Genomic DNA, 22,687 nt, shown 5'->3' with positions numbered 1-22,687 from the left:
TAGGTGAAAATGCTTCAGTTGAACTCAGTTAGATACAAACCTTCGGGGTAGACCTAAGAGGGAGTCGGAAAAAAAGGTATAAATATTGAAATTTTCCACAAAATGCCATGAGATCGACTGGCGCTATTTTCAGGTATTCTGACTTATAAAATATTATTTTCTCGGAGGTAGGGAGTAGGGATGGACATCGGACGCCCATCATTAATGATGGACATCGGACGCCCATCATTAAATGCTGGCTGGACTTCCACCATTGAAACTTGCAATGCGAGGGTAACTAACCATTGCATCAAAAGTATTTGATGGTATAAACTATTTTAAATGATTTGCACATGCGGGCCCAGACCTACATACATACTGTGTCCTCTCTAGTGTAGCTAGCAGCGCTGCTGTGCTATGGGGACTGGAGGGTACACTATACTTACATATACAGTCCGGCTCCAGAGTCCATCATGCCCGGCACTGGTGGGGAGGCCACTGAAGTGAGTCCAGTGTATTACAGCCAGGCAGTGAGGAGCAGAGACACAGCTGACACTGACAGTGTGAGAGTGTCTCTGTGCTGTGTGAGTGACTGCTGCTGGGCGGGGGCTGCGCTCTGATTGGCTCTCTGAGACAGTTTTGAAGTTTTCTTCACTTTGGAGTGATTAATGACTGATGAGGTGTCATTAGGAGTGATGAGACCTTATGATGGGTACACACTTAATGATGTGTACCCCTTTTAAACTAAATTCCCTGGTCTGACCCAGTACTTGGAACAAGGTTTCAAATTGGGTCAGACCAGGGACATACCCCCTTCAGACTGCGGTACTAACCCGTGTTAAACTCGGGTCGGCGCTGTTCGCACTGCATACGGGTGCAGTGGAATCAGTCTGCTGGTGCTTTAACAGAGAAAAATAGAGTGATCCAAAAGCGCGATCTTCTATTAATTGATTCTGTCGAAGTGGAAGGAGAGATACACAAGAAATTAAATCCAAAGTACATGGACCCCTTTTAGGGCTTCAAAATCCTCCGCCGCCGACTCACCTCCAAATGGAGAAATATGTTCACATAAAGGTATCTGTCTTGCGTCAGCTTACAGTGGAAATACAGGAAGACCCGGGTCACCTGTTTACACTGCAGGGTTACACGGGTCGTTCCCGTGTTAAACCCTGCAAGCTACCTGGTTTAGATTGCCGGGTCACATCTAGCAGCAACCCGGGTTAACCCTGCAATCAGGGCCATCTCTTCCATTGGGCTTGTTGGGCAGTTGCCCAAGGGCCCGAAGCTTGTAGGGGCCCGCCAACCCACCTCCCTGCAGCTGCGGCCAGTTGGTAAATTTGTGATATTTTTATAAGCCGGCCGCCGGTGCACTGTATTCTGATCTAACCTCCCCCACCCCCACCCCGATGAGGAGTACTCACCTCAGATCCAGTTTCACTTCATCCGCCAGCTTCAGACCAGTCTCTCTGCATGTGTGGGAGGTCTGATGGGCATGCAAGAGGGTTTAATTTTATTGACCATTTAAATTTATTTCTTGTGAATGGGTGGGTAGGGGCCCCAGTGCATTGCTTTATCCAAGGCCCACACTGCTGTTAATACAACTCTACCTGCAATAACCCGGGTTTTAGCTGCTAGTCTGAAAGTGGTATTATTTTAAGACACTTTTGTTATCTCTATGTCTTGTAATAGGTCATTTTTATCAAACACTATTGTTATGCTGCTATTCCTCCTTATGTTTTGTAAGTGCGATTTGATATTATGTATAATCAATAAGTATTAGGGATAACACACTATTGGATTCCTCCTTTCATTTGGATAGCACATTTGAGGCTGAATTCTCAGATTGAATTTAGATAGTATAGTACTATTGAAATTCATCCACTGCATTTAGATCAATGTATATTAGGAGTTATGGAAATATACCTGTATTACATCAAGTAAGTGCAAAACCAGGGCTGCCATCAGAAATTGTGTGGCCCAGGCCTGACAAAATAGGCAGCCCCCCCCCCCTGTGTTTATGCAACTTTACCCCTGCAGTGTCTCTCCAACTCCAGCCAGACCCATTCTGTCTCCCCAGCCAGCCCCCCTTCTGTCTCCTCAGCCAGCACCCTTCTATCTCCCAGCCAGCTCCCCTTTCTGTCTCTCCATCCATCACCACCTCCTGTCTCCCATGCCAGCACCCCCTTCTGTTGCCCATGCCAGCACCCCCTTCTGTTTCCTCAGCCAGCACCCCTTGTCTCCTCAGCCAGCACCCCTTCTGTCTCCTCAGCCATCACCCCTTCTGTCTCCTCAGCCAGCACCCCTTCTGTTTCTCCAGCCAGCACCCCCTTCTGTCTCTCCAGCCAGCACCACCTTCTGTCTCTCCAGCCAGCACCCCCTTCTGTCTCCCCAGCCAGCACCCCCTTCTGTTTCCTCAGCCAGCACCCCCCTTCTGTCACCCATGCCAGCACCCCCTGCTGTCACCCATGCCAGCACCCCCTGCTGTCACCCATGCCAGCACCCCCTGCTGTCACCCATGCCAGCACCCCCTGCTGTCACCCATGCCAGCACCCCCTGCTGTCACCCATGCCAGCACCCCCTGCTGTCACCCATGCCAGCACCCCCTGCTGTCACCCATGCCAGCACCCCCTGTTGTCTCCTCAGCCAGCACCTCCTGTCTCCTCAGCCAGCCCCCTTTCTGTCTCCCCAGCCAGCATCCCCTTCTGTCTCCCCAGCCAGCCCCCCTTCTACATCCAGCCAGCCCCCCTTTTTATGTAACCAACTAGCCCTACTTCTGTGTCTCCAGCCAGCCCCCCTTTTATGTCACTAGCCTATGTGCCTCCAACCAGCCCCAGCCTGTGTGTCACCAGCCAGCACCCCCTTCTGTCTTCCCAGCCAGCACCCCTTCTGTGTCCAGCCAGCCCCCCTTTTTTATGTCACCAACTAGCCCCACTTCTGTGTCTCCAGCCAACCCCCCTTTTATGTCACTAGCCAGCCTCCAGCCAGCATCACTCACTTACCTTACCTTGGCAGCTGCCTGGGTTGACCTTATTTCCCCTTCAGCAAACGGACATGACGAGACATCAGTGAGTGCGGAAGTGTGGTTCCATGCCTTGACAGTACTGTTTTTTGTCTCAACTGACTCATCTGGCCACCAATGGTAGAAATTTGTACCCTTGCGGGCACGCTTTGCATGCCACGCTTAGGGCACGGTGTCTCGCTTCGCTCGCCACAGGTTACTATTCTCACTCTATGTTCACATGGATAGTAACTGATGACAGAGCCGTAACTAGACTTTTTGGTGCCCTGTGCCAGAAAGAGCATTAGCGCCTCCCTCATTTTTCAAAGGGACATAATGCAGCCAAAAAAGGGCCATGGCTTTATGGGGAAGGGCCAGGGAAGAGGTACGGGAGGCCAGGAGATGCTGGGGATGAAATAAAAGGAAGCTACAAGAAAGAATGATAATAAACAGAAATTTGACAGGCCCAAACAGTGCCCCCCTGACCTGTGGTGCTCTGTTCGATGGCACCGGCCGCACTACCCTAGCTACGGCCCTGACTGATGAAGGGAATCTAGCCGCAAACCAGCTGCCAGCTGCTCCTCTTCATCTCGTGGCTCAAAATCTTGACGTCACGCGCGCTGCGCCGCATTAATAAGAAAAACCTTATTGTACATGCCCCTGCCACCGGGCCTGTAGAATTGGCCAGACACGGGGGAGCCAGGGGCCTGGCCTGGCCAGCCACTGAGGGAGCTCTGGGAACTGTCTCGAGTTCCCGGTGGCCTGGGGTGGTAGCAGCCAGGGACGGGCCCACTTTTCTGTCTGGGCCCGGAACTCCAGTCACAGTAAATATTTCCTTTATGATTTTGAAAATCATAAAGTAGATATTTGTTTTTATCTCTAACCTGTTGGGATTTGTGCTTGCTATTATGCATGTCACCTGGGGTATTTCGGCCTACAGTATATAATCACATTACTAATCTATAATTTCAATCTTGTTTGTTTCATTAATTTATATGGTATGTGAGAGGATTTGATCTGTGCTTCAAGATCTAAAGACAGGAGGTAACACTGTTATATTCAACTTTATACTTTGCTGCTGAATATGATATACAATACAAAGCTATTTCCTCCCCTCTTCAGCATCTGTCAAACACATAAATTCCACCTTCCTAATAAAGTATTCCAGTCACTTGAACTAATGACTACAGCTAATGTCTACTCTGCAGATCACTGCATTTATGTTTTACAGATACACAGACAAAACAATCAACCTGCACTGATGCATTTGTTCTCTGACAAACCCTCCGATATAGAACTGTTCAGCCGAACAGAAATTGTTTTGTTGTCAAGTGTCTAATGTTGCCATTTTATAGACTGGAGAAGGGATGGGCTGTATGACCAGGATGGCAAGAGATCTATAAATAAGCATTTATGTGATACTTTATGCAGATTTTAATGTATGACATTTACTGGGCTGTTTGTAATTCAAGTAAACTTATTGGACTACACAATGAATGGTAATATGTGTATTTGGTATTAAGAGTACATCTTTACATGGTGTTTTTTGTATTATATAATTGTAGAGTTTATCACAGTTAAATGATAAAGGGGGGTATTCAGTTTACCCTGATCATTTTTCAGGTGTTAAAAACAGGCTTTTGCCTGTTTTTTAACTTTGAGCAATTCAGTTAGAGCCTATTTTTTTTCCCACAAAAAAATTGTCTGTTTTTGGGCAAAGAGACATAGAATTCACGGACCTACTGTATGTGTGTTCACTGGCGGCTTCCCGAAAACAGGCTAGTTATCGGGGATTTGTTTTTGGAGCCTGCTGAGGTCCTGAAAAAAAAAATCCATCTAGCCGCACATCGAGGCTAATTGGATAGTCCTGGGAGATCAATAATAATTGACTGCGGCTAATTGAATTCGCCCCAAAGACATTAAGGTGATAAAGGAAAATAATAAGTCCTGCCAGTTATTGACTTATGGTGACCCACTTTTGTCAAAACCTAACTTACCATTAACATTATAAAACATTAATAATGACAGACACACGAGGATTGGTGTGAAAAAGGTCAAAAGATTATTAACAAACAGCAATTAAAGTATGGTGGCATAGCAGGACATTAAACACAAACATACATCCAAGCTCAAATACTAATTCAATACTTTATATGGTGGATCCCCCTGGAAGGGTGGCATCGCCGATCCTGGTAGGGTGGCATCAGGCATAGACCCAACTTTAGAGAAGAGCGCTTCCATACAATGAAAACATTAGCAGAACTGCTGTACTCTACAAACAATAAAATACATTGTAAAAAGAAAACTGTGGTTTTACTGCCACAACAATACAAACCATTCAAACAACACAAACACACTATGGAAAGGAGGGAGGGTGGAAGAAGATCAGGAACAAAAAGACCTGAGCTGGTAAGTCTTTCTTGAATCCATTAATAAAACCCACTCCCCTTAAAACCTCCCACAGTAATCATTGGCTCTACAGCAACTGTCACTCACCAAACCCTCAATTAAACTTAAACCTTAAAGCATGACACATGGCACTGACACAAAATGGGCACCATTCATCACAATCTCAGAGTTTAACTGCCATCAGGCTAAAATATAGCATTTTGTTATCCTGGCGCAAAGAGCCCACAATAACACAATGATAACGTTTATGCAAGAAAATTGTAATTGAATTGCTGCCAAATTGTTACGGTATTACAAATTTATCCTTCTGCTGCAAAGATTAATATCTACAGTTCCTATTCTCAGGGATTTAAGCTTAGAAATTGGAAAGACTTCTTGTTATAGAAAGATTTTCCAGAACAATGTGGAATCAAATATTTCTTCACTGTAATCATATAGATTCTTTCTTTCTTTCTTTCTTTCTTTCTTTCTTTCTTTCTTTCTTTCTTTCTTTCTTTCTTTCTTTCTTTCTTTCGCTGCATTGTAGCTTTTCTTTTCTGACACAGATTCAGGGGTCTATTTACTAAGCAGTGTTAGGAGACAGAGTGAAAAGTGATAAGGTGCCAACCAATCAACTCCCAAGTGTCATTTTTCAAACACATCCTGTAATATGGCAGTTAGGAGCTGACTGGCTGGCACCTTATCACTTTTCACTCTGTCTCCTAACACTGCTTAGTAAATAGACCCCTCAGACTCATTCACTGACAGATATACAAATGTCACATTGCTTAGTGCAGTCTAGCTAAGTAGTTTTGTTGCTTCTAGTTGTTTTATTTGTGCGAATAAGACGCTTGGTGCTACAGAGTCACCTGGGACCCAAAAGGAGGTGTTTGGCGTGACCGAAGCCACAGTGTACGAGGACACATCTGTATGTCCCCAATCTCAGTAATGGTGCAAATCTAATTCATCTGTGAAATAAGGAGATAGCACTTTGTCAGGGATGGATATTATGTTTAAAAAAGTAGAAATATGATACATACTGTATGATACATATAGTGAAGCCTCCCAGGGACAGTACAGTAGTGGGTCATACCTAGGGTTCCCATCTGACCCTTAATAATGGTATTCTATAACAACGGGCCAATGTTATTAATATGTAAGAAAAGTATAAAATAGAATATAAAGTATCTTCTGAAAAGCCACACCCATTCATTTTCATAACCAGCCACCAAAATACAGTATGTGCAGCTAAAATATCACATATAGGTCATGGACCCTAACTGATCAATTTTCTTGTACCCATCTGCTAAAGACAGTCACCATTCTGGTGGAGAATCCTTTGAAACAAGATTAAAGTTTAGTATTAATACTGTAGACTTCTATGTTAGTTCAGTGTGTTAGCATTTAACAGTCTTGGTCCTCCCAACTCTTTGATTTATATGTGTCACTGTGTTCAACAGATGCAGCCTATGGTGTAGTGATGAAGTTCTAAGGTATTTAAATCACTTTTATCTCTCTCTTTTACGGCTGCTCTCTGAATGATATCCTATTTGCTGTTGTAACTAGAAATTGAAACAGATGGATTGTACTGATTCAATGTTAACTATTTCAATGCTGCAGGAAAGATTTAAAGGAAAACTATTGCACACCCATGTCTTCTCATAAAGGGGCATATTTGCCAAAGCTTTTTTGGGGGGGAGAGTCACCTAAAAAAATTTGGTTTCAGGGGATTACAGCACAATGTAAGCACGCCCCGGATTTAAGGAGAGACCACAACAGAAATCTCCAGTATCTACCACGGTCTTTCCATTTCTGACTGCAAAAGCAGCCCCCATAGGTTTTTATCGGGACTGCTAAATTGTGAGATTTACCAAGCAAAGCATTTATCATTTGCAAAGTATTTCCTTTGGATGCTCCAGGCATGCACCCTGCCATCTGTACAGCCGTCTGGAACGTCCTCAGGATGCAGACATTATGCGATTAGGGGCAGGACCAGCACATGGCACTCCAGAGCTTTATTGCGGCACTGGAAGGGGCACAATTGGGGCAGGTAAGTGTTGGGCATCCACTATACAATTTTCAGTCAGATATCTGTCCAATCTGGCTGGTTGGAATGAAAACCTGGTAATGTATGGGAGCAAATGACAGTCGATCATATGGTTTTAAACACTGAAAAAAGGACAACAATAAATGTTCAAATTGGTTACATTTGTGTGTTTTATTAACCAATTTGTCCGAACACCATTTTTGGCTATTTTCCAGTGTTTGTGAGCAAATAGACGATTGTCATTTGCTCCCATACATTACCAGGTTTTTATTCCAACCAGCCAGATTGGACAGATATCTGACAGAAAATTGTATAGTGGATGCCCAGCTTGTACAGTAAGGCTGTGTGCATGGGTGTGTACATGTAAGTGTCATTTGGTCTCGCAGACATTAAAACATAATGAGAACTGGATGTTTCACCAGATATTTTTTGCAGGGACTAATGCCCTATGGGTATATTTACTAAAGTGCAGGTTTTTAGAAGTGGAGATGTTGCCCATAGCAACCAATCAGATTCTAGTTATTTTCTTCTAGAAGGTACTAGATAAATAAGTAGAATCTGATTGGTTGCTATGGGCAACATCTCCACTTCTAAAAACCCGCACTTTAGTAAATATACCCTCTAGTGTGAAGTTAAATATTGATGTTAATCATGATGCCTAGCAGCTTTTAATTCTCTGCTTGCATATTGACTCTTCCAGTTGATAATATTCTATTTACTAGTGTTGTGGATATATTATTCCAAGACACAGTCATCTATTCGGTTTACTTATTGATCATTTCCTCTTGGACTACTGTAGAGAAGGATATTAGCATTAGAGGACTCCTTTAATCACTATACTGGGAGACAAAAGAGCACATTTATCAATAAGGGTATTTCTCTGGAGATAAGGACGATCTTTATAGTGATAGAAAACCCCTTATTGCCACAATTTATGGAGAAAAAAATCACGATGAGGTAGTACCCATGCAAATTATACCTTGTTTTTTTCAGAAGACTTGGGGGTAAATTTACTAAGATAGGAGTTCTATTAAGAAGTGATGTTGCCCATAGCAACGAATCAGATGCCAGGTATTATCTTCTAGAAGGTGCTAGATAAATGAGTAGTAGAATCTTGGTTGCTATGGGCAACATCACTTCTTAAACAAAACTCCCATCTTAGTAAACTTACCCCTTGGTATTTTCCACAAATACCATTAGTTTTTCTTGCTCATTGTAGCACATCAAATAAAATTGTACTAAATTGGCCAAATAAGTGTTTTTTATAAAAATTTCCAGAAAGTGAACCAAAAGCAAATATGATTTTTATAAATACCACAAATGCTTTGTGGTTCTTGCTTCGGCATTAATTAATTGTTCTAAAATTGCAACAGCAGGATTCTACTGATATTTTTTCTTCAAATATTCTACACTAAAAAGAGAATACTTTTTGTGTTTGCAAATTTTCACTGTCTTGATTTAACACACACTATGTGTGGGTGTAATGTCGCAGCCCAACAAGACCTACCAGTTTCAAACTAGAAAAGATACCGAATTACATGAGAGGACCCCTTTTTTATTTGACACAATATGGGGGAGATCTGGGCTTTAAAGAGGCACTTCCTATATTTCAAACAAAGGTGACCCCATGCCTGTGTAGGTCAATATGGAGAAGACAGGGCAGACTGTGCCCTCCCCTCCATCTATGGAAAACTTAACTTTTCTGCAGAGCTGGGTGCTATTGTCTGGTGATCGCCAAACAATAGCTACCAATAGGAAACTTCATTTGAAAGAGGGACACTACAGTACTCAAAGAGGCAGATTAATTAAAGAGTATTTGCAGGATATCCCTCGAAAAACAGACTTTTTTGGGGTTACTTGAAAATATTAAGGATTTCCAACATTTAACATGAATGAACCGTAGCAGTTATCTCCAAAATTTGCAGCGGTTCCTTCATGTCTGACCACAAAGCAGCCCCCATATATTTCTATGAGGGCTGTTATCCTGTTGGATTTACCAAACACCGTAATTCTAAGCATTCTGGAGTTTGGCCCTGGAAGCTAACACCATCACCTGACCATTGTCAGATGACATTAGCTATTGTAGCCTATGTGCAGTCAGCAGAATGTGCAGAACCAGATGCTCACCGGGGTCCAGAAACTGAAAGCAAAGTGATTACATCACAGACCCTGTCCCTGGAAGTGATTTTTGGTATATCCCAGCGATCTATAGTTCCTTATTGCCGTGATAAGAAATTATAATTATTGGCTCTGAAACCCAACATTTGATCAATATGGCACAAAGTATCCTGATAATAACCTAAGCCCTGCTCTATATCCAGCCATAAAGGACAATGGGCCTGGTTCGCAGTTGCCTGCTATGGCTGCCACAGCTGCATTTTTTTTTTCAGCTTCGGAATTGCAAAAATATTCTAATGGAACAGCCGCATCGGACGCAGATCAGGCAAACATCAACTTCTTCAGTGAGTCTATGGTCACAGAATGGCCACTGCATCTGAGATGCCGGAGCCATATTATCTGCGTACTGGATCGCAGGCGCAGGATGTGACGCCCCTAAGACGGTCAAGACGCGCCTGTGTTTTTAGCTGCCACTCCCCTTTGCATCCCCCAAAAGCTCCCTGCCTTTCAATTACACTGCGAATAATGACTTGTAGTGTGCGACTACAGTAATGTACCTTGACGCATTTGCAGTGGCAAAAAATTGCATTGTGTACAAGCCTGAATCAGGCACTATGCTATTTCTGTTGTGTGTTTCTGTATGCATCAAGATGCCTTAACATTACAGCGGCATAAATACTACAAGAGCGAGATAGCTTGAAGGTGTATTACTATCACATGGGGTCTGCAATATCTGGAAGGAAAAGAATTCAGCTAAATTTATGTACGCTCTACGTATGAACTGACACATTATTATCCTTACACCTCAGTGTAACATTGTGTTTATCTGCAGGCTTTGGACTACGCTCACGGCTACATGTCTTGACATCTCTGTGAGCAGAAGAAAAGGAAATCAGCACAATTCATGGCAAGAAGCCAAATCTGTGTAATGACAAATTTCCAACCATACAAGGACTTCTAGAGATGTCCTCCACAGCTGCACAGGTTTATTCTGCATAGAAACACTGCTCATTTTTACAAGCTTTGATTAGAGTCATGTGCAATGTGATTAAAAGTATATACAGGGTCATTCCATGGTAACTTATGTTGGTACAAAATGACATAGCAAGATTACAGTATGCATAGCTATCAACAGCAAGAGGAATTTATGTGAATTTAGTTTACTGAGAAAATAATAAGACAGGTCATGCTTTAAAAAACTGTATACAGAAACGGCTAATTGTTTGCTATGTCACTTTGTAACACGAGATACCATGGAATGACCCTCCACTATGAGTAAAGGTAAGCCTGCTTATACTGTATGTGATTATTATACTGTTCAATATTTCTAACTGTAGATTTTTACTACCTGGACCAGAACATACTTGCATACTCTCCCGGAACCTGTGGGAGGCTCCCTATTGTTCGAGTACCCCCCTGCACCCCTGGAAGAGTAAGTACTTCTCCCGCATCCTGCCCGCTTCCTAGAGAAGTGGGCCGAATTGGGAGAATACCGGCGGGACTTAATGACGAGATTATATGATAATCGTGTCATTAGGCTCCTCCCTCTATATAAATGTCCGCAATTTGCTGCATTTTGTCGTGAGGGGGCGGGGCCTAATGACGCAATCATCCACCCCCACCCCCATCACTGCCCACCTGCACCTAGTAAAGGAGCCTTCTCCCAGGAAACTCCTTTTAAATATCGGCAAGTATGCACCAGGTACAGAAGCATACATGTAATGGCTGCTGTAATCTGGAGACATAACCATTACCTGCTTTCTCATTCTAATAAATAAACAAGTTCAGAAATAGTAATATAAAAAACAGCTGGCACCAGTGTATTCACCTCCATTCCATACTGCTGTCGTACACCGCCATCTGTACCACGCTGTTTTTGCCCGTCCATAATGAAATTACCAACATCTTTATGTGCCAGACACTGCATCTCCAAAAGTCCATTCCATACAAAGGAGATCATTCTAAAAATATAGCACACAATTGGCCTCAAGCTCTGGAGCTGTGAAGCCCTAATGTACATATATAATTTTTATATGAGCAAATGTGTCTTTGTTACACCAGTGTTAGGTTTTCCTTAATGGCTACTGAAATATAGCAGCTCTATGGGTGTATTAAACAATCATTATAGCAGTTTGTAGAGGGAAACAGAGGTATCTGGTCATTGATAATATAAGCATCTTAATAATAAAGATGAATGCTCTATGCTAAGCACCAAAAGACAAACAAAAAATCATCTTGTATCATATTTGCCTACCCCCCCGGAATGGCCTGGAAAGGTGGACAAGTAATCCCCACCATAACAGAAACACCCCTGCAGCATCATCGTGGCCACACCCCCGGCTTCACAATGCCGGTAATCTCACATTGTGTTGCGGGGGGTGGGGTCATGATGATGCGATAGCGCAGTCATGTCCCCTGCTCCTCCCCTAATAGAGCACGACATCCCTGCCACACCGTCTTATACCGCGCTACATCCCCCCACTATGCTGACCTGGCTGCCCCCTCCTGGAGGAGGCAGCTAGAATGTCAGCAAGCATGTCATGTATATTGTGAGAAAGACACAACAAAGATGTTACCTCTCTGTGCAAAAATAATAGAATTAAATGAAAGTTCAGAATATTTTCAATTTTACTGTCTGAAGTTTATGTAAACAAGCCCGGATTTATGAAAAGAAAGAGATCAGGGGGTATATTTACCAAAGTGAGAGTTTTTAGAAGTGGAGATGTTGCCCATAGCAACCAATCAGATTCTAGCTATTATCTTCTAGAAGGTGCTAGCTAAATGTTAAGTAGAATCTGATTGGTTGCTATGGGCAACATCACTTCTAAAACTCACTTCTAAAAACTCTCACTTTAGTAAATTTACCACCTAGAATCTCAGAGAAAGTACTGCTGCTTACTTTGCAAATTAAATTAAATGTTTCTTTTTCATTTAGATTTTTAAAGATATCAATTAGAGCTTAATAATATCTATGTATTTATTTAATCCTGGAGAAGGATATTAGGGGTTTGTACCACAGAGATTAGGACCATATGAGGACGAAGCAGTGGTTTCACTTTTGTTTTTTTCCCCCTAGTTTTCCAGGTTTGCAGTAGCCTGTATGCAGGGAAATATATTTTATTTATTTTATTATTATTTATTACCAGTTATTTATATAGCGCACACATATTCCGCAACGCTTTACAGAGAATAGTTGGCCATTCACATCAGTCCCTGCCCCAGTGGAGTTTACAATCTATATTCCCTATCACATGCTCACACACACACTAGGGTTAATTTTTATGGGATTTTTTTGGAGCCAATTAACCTACCAGTATATTTTTGGAGTGTGGGAGGAAACCGGTGCACCCGGAGGAAACCCACACAAGCACAGGGAGAATATACAAACTCCACACAGTTAGGGCCGTGGTGGGAATCGAACCCACGACCTCAGTGCTGTGAGGCGGTAACGCTAGCCATTACACCGTCTGTGCTGCCCTATATAGTGTTTACACTTTCGTATTTTTTTCCTGGTCGGATAGAATTTCCTTTTCAGTTTTGAATTTTTGTTGTCTGTAGTTTTAAGTCTTACTTGTCTACTCTACCGTAAGGTTTGGGAGACTCACGATTTTTTCGGGCAGTCCCCAGGATCCCTGGAAGAGTGGACGGATCTCCTGCATTGGGCGCACTTCCTAGCGAAGGGAGAAGGATGAGGAGATAGGACCAGGAATTGGGGCTCCGTATGGAAGGGACGGGGCTACAATTATGCAAATCGTGCTGTTTTAGCCATGCCCCTTCTCTGTGGAGCCACGATTCGCAGCATTTTGCCACGTCAGGGGTGGGGAATAATATCATAAAAAACCCTTGCCCTAGAGTGGTCATTTACATCTCTTCTTCGGGCGTCACCTGTGCAGCTAATGGGGCCCATCCATCAGCGATGGACTGCCGCGATCCCGCAATGCGGCAACCCGGCATCGCGGGATCGCAGAAATCCAACATGTTGGATTTTCCCGATTTGACGAACGCGATCAAAAAATGATCGCGATCGTCAAATCGCCGACATTTAACATGGAAAATGTCTGCGATCCGGTGACGGATTGCAGAACATCGATGGTGGGAGGTCGGCGTTTCCACCTGGAAACACCGGAACTTCCCACCGCATCGCCGGATCGCAAAATCAGGTCTCTGATGTATTGCCACCTTAAGAATTAGAAAGTACTGTAGGAAAGTATGTTTTTAGCACAACATTTTAAAGGGAATTTACAGATTTACAGTTTGAAAGTGGAAACACTGGGAGGGAGGGATGTTTGGAGAAGATTAGAGAATGTTGTCTAATAGAGCAAGCAATTTAAATCCAGGCTTTTATTTTACCTTGCATCTAGATCACTGTACATAACTTAAATATCTTGCAAGAGATGAGCGGACATGTCAGTAGTCAACATACGCTTTACCAGCATATAATTGGAATGAAATAATGATAGCTTTTGTATGGTGTTCCTACCACCCGAGCTGCTTCTTGTAAACCTGACTGCTGCTTTAAATAGCACATGCTGATAGTGATCATTGCTGGCATTTTCTAAATAGCACAGAGTCAGGGGCCAGCCGCCTCTAAGAGCTGCGATCAGCTAACAAGTACTCACTGAATCTTCTTGGTAAAGTTCTTTGAGACTATTCCTCCCTCCTTCTGCTGTTCTTCATGGTTACCTAGAAATAGAAGAACGGGGAGCATAATTAGCCACACATGCCTGCAGCAAGCTTCAATACGCAAGGCAAACAATATAATTATAATATACTGCTTATCCTAGTATGGCAAGTATATAATGTACATTCTGCATAATTATGCACAACACATTACATAACATCAAAACGTGCTTCTGGAAGTATTACAGTTGCACATTAAATTTATTTATATATTATATATATATATATATATACATATATATATATATATATATATATATATATATATATATATATATACATATAATATCCTAGGGATGTGGTTCAACTTTTTCTCTGTCTTGGCTTGAGAATCCCATAGAGATTTCAATATCAAGCCTTAAGCCTTAATTAGGACACTGGGGGAGATTTATCAAAAGAGGACCAATCGTATTCAGTTGTGATTTTAGCAAATGTGCTACATGAATGATAGATACAATCTGATTGGTTGCTATGGACAACTTCTTAATCTGATCTCTATGATAAACCTGTTCCTTTGTCTGACTACTGACATACGTATCAGTAGTTGTTGTACTTTTGGAAACAGGAAAAGAGACAGAGCTTAAGGAACATGTCACAATTTGATTGGCAGATCTGTTTCTTACTTTACTCCTACAGCAAACCAGGTACTTTCATGTGAGTATCATTTATTTTCATAGCTTTCTAGCATTGTAGTGGGTTTTATTCTATCTGAAACTTAAACCTAACTGGTAATATTCACACAAATATTCATCAACATCTCACCACTCCACAGTGGCTTCACTAGGATCGGTGACACACAGTGCACCCAAAAGGAGCGCGCTGTACCCTTGAAATGGCCTAACAGGGCAGGTCATGACCTCGAGGCACACTCCTGGTTTACTCACTCTGGGGGCGTGCCCAGCACTACTGGAGATGCCGGGCTGCTCCCAGAGACTTTCCCCGCACTGCCGGCTCCTCCTCAGTGATTGGGAGCTGAGTGCTGCACACTAACATCACAATGCAGTGCCTGGCTCCTGGTCACTGAGGAGGAGCCGTCATTTTGGTTTCACGCCCCCGGATGGTGACACACGGTGCGGTCCGCACCCCCCCCCCCCCCCCAAAGTGACGGTACTGCTCCTCTACACTAACACTAGAGTACAATGTATTGGGTGGAAATAGTCTTCTTCACTTCTGTGTATACAGTTTACAGCACAGAGCAGCTGACCGGTGTCACAGAGCAGGAGCCCAGCGCACAGCTGACTGGAGTTACAGAGGAGCTCACCGATCATTGGTCCCTGGTTGCAGGTAAGTGTTTTTTTCAAATAGTTTTTTTTTCACTGTGGTCTATTTAGACACGCAACACTGAGAAAGGGGGGAAAGCCCTAATAACGCCATCTCCAGGTGGCGTTATAATCACAGGACTTCCCCCGTTATTTTCTTTTACAATTTTACTTTAGTAAATCTGAGACAGATCACAGGGAAATGTGATCCGCTTACTAAAATAATGCAAATTTAAGGGCTTGGAGTAGTTATTCCGAAAACTGCTCCTATAGCCTTTTAACATATTTAAGTAATACTTAAATATTGTAACACCCGTTTCACATTATTTTAGTAAAAATAATATTGATAAATATGCCTATTAGTCCTGTAGCTATCATGGTTCTGTCCGACCACCTGTTATATTCACTGATAGCTATATGCAGGGGTCAAAGTGGGCCGGAACATGGCGGAACTGCGCTCCGTCACTTCTATTTGGAGACTGAGCCAGTTCCGCCTCCTCCGACCTACCTCAGCCTGGTACCGCTGCAGGGAAGCTCCATTTGCTGGGCACCCGCTGAGATTTTGTTACCAGCGACGTCTCTCCCACAGTTCAGAGAGGAGCGCCCAGACAGACCAGACGGCAGCGGAGTATTACTTTTTTGTGTAAGTGGCTTCACTGTAGGGGGCATTACTTCTGGGGGCACTACTACTCTGGACATTACTCAGGGGGCACTACTACTGGGGGCATTACTCAGGGTGCACTACTACTGGGGGCACTACTACAGGGGGCATTACTACTAGGAGCACTACTATTGGGGTCACTATTACAGGGGGATTACTAATGGGGGCATTGCATAGGGGCACTGCATAAGAGGCAACACTCCTGGGTTGCACGGCATGAGGGGGGCTCTGCATAAGGTGCACTACCACTGTGGATTCTGCATAAGGGGCACTTCCACTACTGGGGGTACTGCATAAGGGGCACCACTGCATAAAGAGCACCACTACTGTTGGCTCTGCATAAGGAGCACTACCACTGTGGGCACTGCATAAGGGGCACTACCACTACTGGGGGCACTGCATAAAGGGCACCACTACTGAGGGCACTGCACAAGGGGCACCACTAGAGTGGGCATTGCATAATGGGCACCACTAGAGTGGGCATTGCTTAAGGGCACTACCACTACAGTGGGCACTACATAAGGGGCACCACTACTGAGGGCACTGCATAAAGGCACCACTACAGTGGACATTGCATAAGGGGCACCACTACAGTTGGCATTATGTGTAATAGGCACTACTACTGTGGGGATTGTATAGGAGGCACTACAACTGGGGGCATTGTGGATAAGGAGTACAATTGTGGGCATTGTGTAAAAGGGGCACTGCTGTGTGTAATACATGAATAAAGGACACTACTATGTGGTGTAATGTGAATCAAGATTGTGCTACTGTGTGGTGTCATTTCAATTGGGAATACTGTTGTGTGACCACGCCCCTTTCTTTTGAGACCACGCCCCCTTTTCACGGTGTGAGCTGTCCCTTTATTGAAAAAGCACTGAGAGGGGCGGTGAGTTCCACTACTTCTCTAGGACCAATTTAAGCACTTAACTATAGGTATTATAAAGATATTTGAAATGCCTGAGCAGGGGCGTATTACGAGAGGAGGGAGCCCAGCGGCCGGCAGCGCACTCAGCCTGGCAGTAGACTCTGGACACCAGTCTGTGCCAGCATCTAATGTGCATGCACCATTTTCCCAGTTATGGCTGTTGTGGCCATTTTACAGGTGATTTGTACAGCAAAGCTACTGCTGAGGTAAGTATTGCATAAATGTACCCATTATAGATACGCCCCTGTGCCTGAGACGTGTGAGCAGGACATAGCATTTCCTAGTTAGTCACAAGTGATTTTTATACAAATATTTGGAGCCAGTAATTAAATTTCTGAAAAAACTGAAATCGTTATATACTGATTTAATCACTGCTGCAAAATTGCCTGTGTTATTTCATACACCCTTTTGAACTTTCTGGGCTTAATTGGATTAAAAAGTAGTAAGTATGAGTCAATGTTATGGCACTACGTTGGTTTAATGCATATTAATTATAAAAATGATCTGTGCTGCTAATCACTGCCCTCTTTCAACCCTCACCATCAGCTGTTCCCTTAGTCTATTCTCATGCACAAAGTCCTTTTACGCAGCTGTTTCAGAGGATGTCAGAAGGGTCATTTACAGCTCTGAATCTATTCACACTTCAAGTTGGCAAAATAATACTTAAAAATAGCATTATTCTTTCTAGCTTGAGTTGTAGAAATAGTCACTGAGCATATGTCATATTTTATTGAAATATAACTTATATTTCAATAAAATATGGCATGTATCAAGTCAACTAGTATTTTTATAACAGTAAAAATGTGTTGTACATCTATTGCCTCTTAACATATGTTTAAGGATCCTTGTATGTACTGTACCTGTGTGTTAGAAGATATAGGAACTCATTGTGACCCACTCGCTAAATTGCAAACTCTCGCTGCTGTCGATGGTATGCAGTGTGTGTGTGCATTTTGCGTATGCGTGTGCATAGCAGTGCGCGTGCGTATACCATAGTGAAAGTTCACAATGCATTAGCTCGCTGCACATAGACAGCCCAGCACAGTGAGTGACAGGAGAAGCCATTTGTAGGTGGTAACAGGGGCTGGCCATTAAAAACGGGGGGAGTGGAGGTGCAAACGCAGGCATGCCTGAGCATCTCAACGGCGTTTTAGAGGTGTGCATAATTATAAGACAGTATCATAGTACACGTCACCTGGCTGGTTTTTACACTGAAGTGCTCACAGTGCTTGCGGCAGGGTATGGTCAACCTCAAGCACTGCGATCGCATCCAATGTTTCTCGATGTACTGATGGTTGCATACACTTCCTGGACATGACGTGCACAAGTATGGGCGTCTTAAGACAGGCTGGTGGGTGTCTGCACACACTATGTGATCGCTCTCTAAAGCTGCCCACACACATAGCAATATTTTACCCGATCTGGCCGATTCCGACACACTGGAACGACAGATCGTGTAAAATATGGCCAATATGGCCACTCACAATCACGATGCGATGCGCGTCCCCACTGGTCGCAAATCGCATCATCAGATCTGCCGTGCAGTACGGCAGATCTGACAATCTAGGACGCGATGCATTGTAAAAAGTCTGGATGCAGGAGAGATCGTATGAAGATTGGACACCAAATCGTTTGCAGAGCTGCCGGGGAGAGTTTCATGGGAAATCGTACACATTGGCTGATCGTGAGCACATCGCTATGTCTGTGGGCACCTTATGAAACATTGGGCGTGATAATGCATTGCTGTGAGATTGCACTGCCTACACAATTTGCATACACAACGTGCGAGCGGCTCTGAAGCAGCTCCTTGGCTTGTAAGCCCCAATGGGGCAGGTACTAATGTCAAATAGAAATATTGTCTGTACAGCGCTATGCAGATGGAAGCACTCTATAAATTATTAGCAATAATAATAATAATAATAATAATAATAATAATCATATAGCATACCATGACTATTTCCCAAAATTAATGATTTATAATGCGGGACCCTAAACCCTTCCTTGTATCTGTAACTCTTGTTTTTGTAGCTGTGATTATGCATTTTAAAATATGGGACATTATTGCCAACATTAATTAAAAATAGCATTAAAGAGTATATCATTATCTGATTTTGTGGTGATACAGGGCCTGATTCAGGTTGGTTCGCAAGGCTGCGTTCGCACGCACACGCTCGCTGCGAAAATATGCTAATGGATGCAATTGCATGGCAATCGCAGCACTATACCAAGACGCACACCACTGTATAAAGCTGCCCACTTCCAATGACATGCATTCTCAAGTCAGTGAAAACATCGGTAACATCGAGTAGCATCGAACCCATACGCACTAAACTTCCTGTCGCCAACTAGATCTCTGGCTACATATACAATTGCAGGGGCTTAAATATGTACGCCCCTGTAACGGTGTTCAAACGCACAGGCACGCCTGCGTTCGCCCGACCACCCTTCTTCTCCACCACCAAACAGTCACTTCCTGTCAATCACTGTGTAATGGGACTGCCTGCTTACTGCAATCGTTTCCCGATCGCAGCGGTCGCTTCATGCACTACGATGCACGCGCAGAATGCAAACATCTGCCGGCTGCATGCGAACGCAGCCTTGCGAACCAACCGGAATCAGGCCCACAGTTTTATAGTTGGAATCTGCTGTTATAATTTTATATTTTTAGCCCTTTTCAACAGCTTATAAAATTTCACTGTGCTGCAAACAATAGGTCGCTTTTACTCTGATTAGCGGATAGTATGTGCCGCAGTCCAGGTTACAAGAACAGCTACATTTTATCACCAAGGGATCACAATCGGCATGTGTTGGCCAACACAAGCCTCACTAGGAGGGATGAACAAATATCCGAACAAATATGCAAAATAGTAGCTCATTGGCTACTACAGGATAAAGCCATCTTGAGATGGTGTTATCCTATCGGTGCCAAGCTTGGTAAATCTACCAGCATTGCATCCCCCATAGAAACCTATGTACTAGATTTCTGTCCATCTTTTCCTAAAGTACTCTTTTTCCAGTCAACATCATTAGGGGATAGGGGGACGGGGGTTCAGCTATAGGTAGTATCAGTCCTTGCCCATTTTTCATACCTTAAGTAAGTGAAACTACTCATTTACTTACATATGTACAGATGGGATCGGTATGAAATCCCGCCGGAAGTCAGTCCGGCGGATGTAATACCGACGCTGGAAGCTCTATAGGACTAGATCTATCTAATCTATCCCTAACCTTTCCCCCCCCCCTAACCCTAACCCTCCTTTAGGTTTACCTAAACATAACCTCCCCCCCAAGCGCCTAACACTAACCTCCCCCCAGGGGTGCTTAAACCTAACCTCCACTCCCTGTACCCTAAACCTAACCCTCCTGGGGGGGTGCCTAAACCTAATCTCCCCCGATCGGGTGGTTAAGCCTAACCCCTCCTTCCCCTAGCCTAGCCATAACCCTCCCGCCGGGGGGGTGCCTAACCCTAAGTCCCCCCCAGGAGCCCTTTACCTAACCCTCCCCACGCAGCTGTACGCTGCCGCCGCACGGCTTACCTTCGTTCGGTATGCCGGCCATCGATCTCGCAGCGGGGATATGACAGTCAGGAAGCCGGCGGTCGGCATTTTGACCGCCGGCTTCCTGACTGCATACCGTACAGATGTGTCCTCTTATATCCTTGCCGATCATGCTACAAATGTGCGCACGCATCGCGCCATGTGGTTAGCTGCAGCAGCGTACGCTACCGTACGCTATCGTACGCTATGGCGTGCACTTCAATCACGCCATGCAATCCTATGGAGTAGCAAACGCAGTGCATGTATCCGCTCGCAAACGCACGACTCGCACCTTGCGTGGCGCGATTTGCCGAGTACGCAGCAAAAATGTAACAGGGCACATCTGTAAATCAAAGTATCAGGACTATTCATTACACAGATATCACCTGCTTACCTGGTGGCCCCAATAATGTCTGATCTTCATTCGTCAAAATCTGAAAACTGAAAGCTCTTGGAGTTTTACTGCGGTAACAAGTGACATCACAAGGGGGTGCTGGCCGCCAAGGGTGACAGGAGCATTACGTGCAGCACTCTGCTCTGGACACAGGGCCTGATTCAGAGCCGCTCGTAAGCGGCCGCTCGTTCGCTCCGAGCGATGTTCGCACAACTGTGCATGCATACGGCTCGTAATACGCATGCGCGAACCAGTCAGTGCGGTCGAAATTCATGTGCTCGCAAAATAGCGAATGCCTGCTAATTTGAGTGACAGAATGAGGCGTTTGTGGGTGGTAACAGGGGGAAGGTGCTTGAAAACGGGGAGTGGTGATCCGAACGCAGGCGTGCCAAACGGTCAAAACGGGCGTTTTAAGGGTGTGCATAATTAACAAAGCACCGTCATCGACCACGTCACTTGGTTGTTTCTTAGCCTGAACTGCTTGCATGATTGCGGTAGAAAAATCCAACCACAAGCACTGCGAGCAGTTCAGACGCCTTTCGATGTACTCGATTAATCAAATAAATAGCGGAGATGACTTAGGATGCGAGCGGCCAGGGGGCGTTTTTAACAAAATAGCGGCCGCAGGTTTTGTTCGCTCGTTCAGGCTTAGAGGCGTCAACAGACCGCAAAGAGCGAGCACTTCATTTAAATAGCCAGCCCTTTTTTCAGAACGACCGTTCGCAAATAGCATCCGGCTCTGAATCAGGCCCACAGTGAGGTAGCCGGCACTGCAAAAAGACTAGTCCCATGAGGCAATCCGCATCTCCGGCACCCCTGGAGTGACTAAAATGGGGGTTCAGGCCGCGTGGCCATGCCGCCTATATGTGAGGCCATGCTCCAACCCACGATGCCACTCCCCCTTTTTACCGGCGCATGACTTTGTCGCACGCACTACTCACCTGCCCGCATTGGGTGACATCCAGGTAAGGGATGCCACTGCCTACGCCCTCTACAGATGGCAAAGGCTCCCGAAGCCCCACTTCTGCATTCTATGGGAATGTGATCCAGGTTGAGAAGAGGGGTCTGATTGGGTGGTATACATTGGGAAGCCGGCGGCTGCAATACCGACTGCCGGCTTCCCGACTCCACAATCCCAGCTAGGGTTAAATGACAGGCATCTAAAATCTAGACTCCTGTCATTACCCCTACGCTGGGAGACCAATCGAAGGGATGCTGGGCGCCGCGAGCGGACAGCCGCACGGGGGGAGGGTTAAGTTTAGGGCTCCCGGGGGGACTTAGGGTCAGGCACCCCCCCGGGAGGGTTAGGATTAGGCTAAGGGGAGGGAGGGTTAGGGTTAGGCACCCCCGGTGGGAGGTTAGGGTTAGGCACCCCCCCGGGGGACTTAGGGTTAGGCAGCGGGGAAGGGGGAGGATTAGGTTTAGGCACTTAGAGGGGGGATTAAGATTAGGCACTTGGGGGGGAGGTTAGGGTTAGGCACCCCTAAGGGAGGGTTAGGGTTAAGGGGTAGAATTAGGTTACTTAGTACATACCTGGGGACGATCGGGATTTCCAGCGCTGTCGGGCTGCCGCTGCCGGGATCTGTTCCTCTGTCAGCCTCACACTGCCGGGATTCGAACTGCCGGCCATGCGGCCGGCAGTATTGCATACCGAATGTGATTGGGTATCTCTGCTCATGCCAACGATCTCCTTGCGCGA

General features: G+C 44.7%; 1 protein-coding gene across 1 annotated transcript in view; it reads right to left on the bottom strand.

Annotated features, from left to right (window-relative positions):
- HSPB8 (heat shock protein family B (small) member 8) overlaps window positions 1-22,687 on the bottom strand; it is a 52,474-nt gene that overhangs the window by 9,046 nt on the left and 20,741 nt on the right. The window contains exon 2 of the mRNA XM_088449252.1: window positions 14,150-14,213. Coding sequence (XP_088305378.1) covers window positions 14,150-14,213 — 64 coding nt within the window. The remainder of the gene's footprint in view (window positions 1-14,149; window positions 14,214-22,687) is intronic.

This window comes from Taudactylus pleione, unplaced genomic scaffold (assembly GCF_031769625.1).
Source record: "Taudactylus pleione unplaced genomic scaffold, aTauple2 ptg000479l, whole genome shotgun sequence".
Taxonomy (NCBI): Eukaryota; Metazoa; Chordata; class Amphibia; order Anura; family Myobatrachidae; genus Taudactylus; species Taudactylus pleione.
This window is presented reverse-complemented; position numbering and strand designations above follow the sequence as displayed.